Consider the following 5,166-nt stretch of genomic DNA (forward strand, 5'->3'; position numbering starts at 1 on the left):
GAGGTTACGGGCAGGGTGGCATCCACAACTCAGACCTAGTTTGGGCGGAGGCAATCCCTGAAAGGGAGGGGAGAGATGGCAAATGTGCTTATCGCATCTGTCATTACCTACCGCCTAACCGTCGTGCCGTGCCCCGATTCGTGGCTAAACAAGCTGGAACGCATGCTCTTTCACTCGTGGGAGGGCAGGCTGCCAACAGCCACTAAAGGGTGGGTTAGAGATGCCATGGCTAAAGATGTGCAGGCATGCGCTGAGGTTGAGGCATCTCTGACTCTACCTGGACGGTGAGCGGGTGTGGTCTCTATTCGTTGATGAGATATTTCCCAAGTAGTGGAGGCTCAATGGCCCAGTGGTTAGGGCAGCGGACTCGCGGTCATAGGATCGCGGTTTCGATTCCCAGACCGGACGTTGTGAGTGTTTATTGAGCGAAAACACCTAAAGCTCCACGAAGCTCCGGCAGGGATGTTGGTGATCCCTGCTGTACTCTTTCACCACAACTTTCTCTCACTCTTACTTCCTGTTTCTGTTGTACCTGTATTTCAAAGGGCCGGCCTTGTCACTCTCTGTGTCATGCTGAATATCCCCGAGAACTACATTAAGGGTACATGTGTCTGTGGAGTGCTCAGCCACTTACACGTTAATTTCACGAGCAGGCTGTTCCGTTGATTCGGATCAACCGAACCCTCATCGTCGTAACCGACGGAGTGCTTCCATTTCCCAAGTTCACCTCTTTTGGTGAACTGGAATGCTGAATCAGACGTAGTCCAAGGCTGGGAGCTTGGCAAGCAGAGTGTCGACAGGCGCTCGTGCTTTTCTCCCGAACAAGGAATGCTGCAAGAGGGGGTATCACCTCGGCGTACTATAGAGGACTCGTAGAAGGCAAGTGTGATGATGGCCTGGGGAGAATCTGGGTTTCGATGAAAGTCTGCTTGCCAACCCGCATCGAAAGACTTTCGACCCGGGACCTATGGACAATTTCCGGAGGTCCCTGGCTTAAATGTGCTTCCGAAGTGCCCTGCCAGTTCGGGATAAACTCGCGAGGCATGGCGTCACGGTTTCGCCTACGTGCCCACGTTGTGAGCAGAGTAACGAAAGTGTTCTGCATGCAACCATACAGTTCCCTCTCCAATTCCTTCCCCCCGACTCGCAGGTCTACATTTAGAGAGGTACCATCCACTCTTGCCATTTTCGCAACTTTCACCCACCTTTCACTAAGCACTCTCAATTTCCTTTTCAAGTGAAACGTGAAAAAGTCAATACTAAAGAGGAATGTATCTGTTCTCACTAAACAACCTCTTTCGCCATAGGCAAAGGAAAACTGCTTTGCCTGCTCGATTGAAGGAGGGCAGTGATGCGTTCATTACTACAGACTCAATGGAGGCGCAATGGCCCAGTGGTTAGGGCAGCGGACTCGCGGTCATAGGATCGCGGTTTCGATTCCCAGACCGGGCGTTGTGAGTGTTTATTGAGCGAAAACACCTAAAGCTCCACGAGGCTCCGGCGGGGATGGCGGTGATCCCTGCTGTACTCTTTCACCACAACTTTCTCTCACTCTTACTTCCTGTTTCTGTTGTACCTGTATTTCAAAGGGCCGGCCTTGTCACTCTCTGTGTCACGCTGAATATCCCCGAGAACTATGTTAAGGGTACACGTGTCTGTGGAGTGCTCAGCCACTTACACGTTAATTTCACGAGCAGGCTGTTCCGTTGATTCGGATCAACCGGAACCCTCATCGTCGTAACCGACGGAGTGCTTCCACTACAGACTCAGCCGACAGACGGATTCGTCCACACGTGACAGCAGTTAACAATGTCCAGACATTGAACGAGGGCATGCAAAACGGTTTCGGCACTCTGCGCGCTCCTCAGATAAGTCCGTCTGTAGAGTTTATCTCGGACCGGTAGCGCCTCCCGGTAGCACTGGAAATTATCCATGATAGTTCCTAACAAAAAAGTCTTCAAACCGTGCGCCTCGCAAAAGTAAGTTTATGTTTCAAATTATAAAAAATACAAACCGAAAGTTCTTATGCAAATGTCAAAGTAGCAAAAAATTAAATACTAATTGAGAGATGGTTGTGTCATTCAGTTCATTTAGGCAAATTATGGTATGACAGTGTTATTCAATTTTGAATCTGAAATTTCATGAGAATAAAAACTAAATTAGCATCAATCTATCTTCGAAATTGAAGTCTTATGGACATATTCAGTGCACGACTATGTTTCGGTCGTAGCCTCAGCAATTTTCATTTCAATAATAACTATGAGAAATAAGCTATTGAACTAAAATATACGATGTTGAACTAAATCTTTTAATACGTCCTCACCTGTTGCTGCTGTATTTCAATTTAGTTTTCAATCATAAAGTGGCGAAAATTTTCAGCTTTTCAATTAATTTTGAAAGATTTCTCAAAAGAGTCCGAGACCGTCACACGCTTCCACTTTTCACAGCTCACTGGTCACTTGTCTCAGTTTCACTCTATTAGTAATCTGTGCTCTTTGTTGCACGACAATTCATATTAACAGACTAAATTACTCATAAAATGGCAAAGTTTATTAAGAGAAAATATAACCGTGACGACTATGAATCTGAAAGTGAGCGTTCGTCAAAAGTAATTAAGAGTAGTAATAATAATGTGGAGGCGCAATGGCCCACTGGTTAGGGCAGCGGACTCGCGGTCGTAGGATCGCGGTTTCGATTCCCAGACCGGGCGTTGTGTGTGTTTATTGAGCGAAAACACCTAAAGCTCCACAAGGCTCCGGAAGGGGATGGTGGTGACCCCTGCTGTACTCTTTCACCACAACTTTCTGTCAATCTTACTTCCTGTTTCTGTTGTACCTGTATTTCAAAGGGCCGGCCTTGACACTCTCTGTGTCACGCTGAATATCCCCGAGAACTACGTTAAAGGTACACGTGTCTGTGGAGTGCTCAGCCACTTACACGTTAATTTCACGAGCAGGCTGTTCCGTTGATTCGGATCAACCGGAACCCTCATCGTCGTAACCGACGGAGTGCTTCCAAATCCAGTATTAATAATAATGCGAAAGCTATCGCGCCGTGTGTCTAGAGTAGAAAAGAATAATGCGAAAGCTATCGCGCCGTGTGTCTAGAGTAGAAAAGAATAATGCGAAAGCTATCGCGCCGTGTGTCTAGAGTAGAAAAGAATAATGCGGAAGCTTGACCCAATCGTAAATATTGTTATAGCTATTTAAAGTTTGGGCTTCATTGGCTGGCAATGTGTGTTGTTTGTGGTGCAATGATGTTTAACGAAGGCATGTTGCTTAGCAAGTTGAAAAGACATTTTACAGCTAAATACTCATCTTCAATGTACAGATCTGAATTATTTCCAAAGACTGCTAGAAACTATTTTGAGAAAAGGATGAATGCTTCTAAAAAGGCTCAAATTGCTTCTATTGAGATAGCCGAAATGATTGCACTACAAACGAAATCGCATACTTTAACCGAGCCGATTATCTTACCCGCTTGTAGAAAGATGGTTAAAACCATGTTAGGTGATGAAATCGAGCAAGGAATAAGCAAGATTCCGCTCTCAAATAATACAATCCAAAATGAGAATTATGGATTTATCTGCTGATACAGAGGAAAATGTACAGAACAAACTTCAGAACTCAGAATTTGCTCTACAGGTTGGCGAATCAACTGACATTAGCAACAAAGCACACATACATTTGTTCGCTTTATTGATGGTAACCAAATCATAAATCACTTCTTTTGTTGCGAAGAAATGCTACTCACTACAAGAGGTCAAGATATTTTTGACATTTTATCTGCCTACCTCGTAAAATACAATTTATCCTTGAATTCATGTGTTGGAATATGTATCGATAGAGCACCATCTACGATAGACTCTATTAAAGGTTTTGTATCGCTCGTACAACAGCAAAATCCTAATGTTACACATAGTCATTGCTTCCTACATAGGGAGGTAGTAGTTTCAAAAACAATACCAGTTGCGTTAAAACAAGTATTAAACCAAGTTGTTGAAATGGTTAATTATATTAAAAGTAGGCCGTTGAAGGGTTGCTTATTTGAACAAATTTGTGTGGATATGGATTCCCAGCACAAACGCTTACTTTTACACACAAAAGTCAGATGGCTCTCAAAAGGTAAGGTGCTACATCGCATACTTGAACTCCAGAAGGAATTGCATGCATTTTTTAAAGAAGAAAAACATGAATGCTTCTTGGAATATCTACAATGTGAATTTTGGGTTTCCAATCTGGAATATTTAACTGAGATATTTGCACAACTTAATAGCGTCAACACAGGTATGCAAGGTAGAGATGAAAACACTCTCACTTCGACAGATAAGCTGGTTTCATTTAAAAAGAAAGTTGCAATCTGGATAAATATATTTCTTTATTGCCCACAAGGGGCTAAACATAGAGGGGACAAACAAGGACAGACAAAGGGATTAAGTCGATTAGATCAACCCCAGTGCGTAACTGGTACTTAATTTATCGAACCCCGAAAGGATGAAAGGCAAAGTCGACCTCGGTGGAATTTGAACTCACAACGTAACGGCAGACGAAATACTGCTAAGCATTTCGCCCGGCGTGATAAATAGAGTTGAAGGTGGTAACTTCGAAATGCTTCCCTTAATACGTAAAAGCTGCATAAAAGAAATGAATCCTACTGTATTTGAACATTTGACAAATCTGGAACACAGAATATGATTGGGTTCCGAATCCCTTCATAAAAATTCCATCTAATATTGGTCTGAAAATATGTGAAGAAGAGAAATTGTCATCTATATCTAGTGATCATGGACTTAAAAATCAAGTATGCTGAGTTAACTATTGATACATTTTGGATTGCTATTATAGGAGGATACCCCTCGGTAGCAAAAAAAAAAATGCCTTATCAGTTTCGATGTAGTTTTTCACATCGTATTTATGTGAGTTGAGATTTTCAACCCTCAATAATCTCAAATCCACACACTCCCCACAAAAAAAAAAAAAAAAAGAGAGAGGCTCCGTTGCATCGAAGAAGACATATTCTTTCACGAATATGTCCCAATATTGAAAACGTTTCCAAAAAACATCAAGTGCATCTTTCTCATTGATAACTTTGTTTCATGTATTGAACAAAGAATAAGTACCTGCAATTTTTCTCTATTTTTAATTATCTATATATTGCTTTATGTGG

General features: G+C 42.7%; 1 protein-coding gene across 1 annotated transcript; it reads left to right on the forward strand.

Moving 5' to 3' along the window:
• Positions 1-3,742: 3,742 nt before the first annotated feature.
• Positions 3,743-4,800, forward strand: LOC115231527 (zinc finger BED domain-containing protein 5-like; the record flags this gene model as incomplete). The annotated part of the gene is made up of 2 exons (XM_029801536.1): positions 3,743-4,286; positions 4,688-4,800. Coding segments are annotated over exons 1-2 (657 nt in total), but the record flags the coding sequence as incomplete, so codon positions are not given.
• Positions 4,801-5,166: the final 366 nt, after the last annotated feature.

Source organism: Octopus sinensis, unplaced genomic scaffold (assembly GCF_006345805.1).
Source record: "Octopus sinensis unplaced genomic scaffold, ASM634580v1 Contig18705, whole genome shotgun sequence".
Classification (NCBI taxonomy): domain Eukaryota; kingdom Metazoa; phylum Mollusca; class Cephalopoda; order Octopoda; family Octopodidae; genus Octopus; species Octopus sinensis.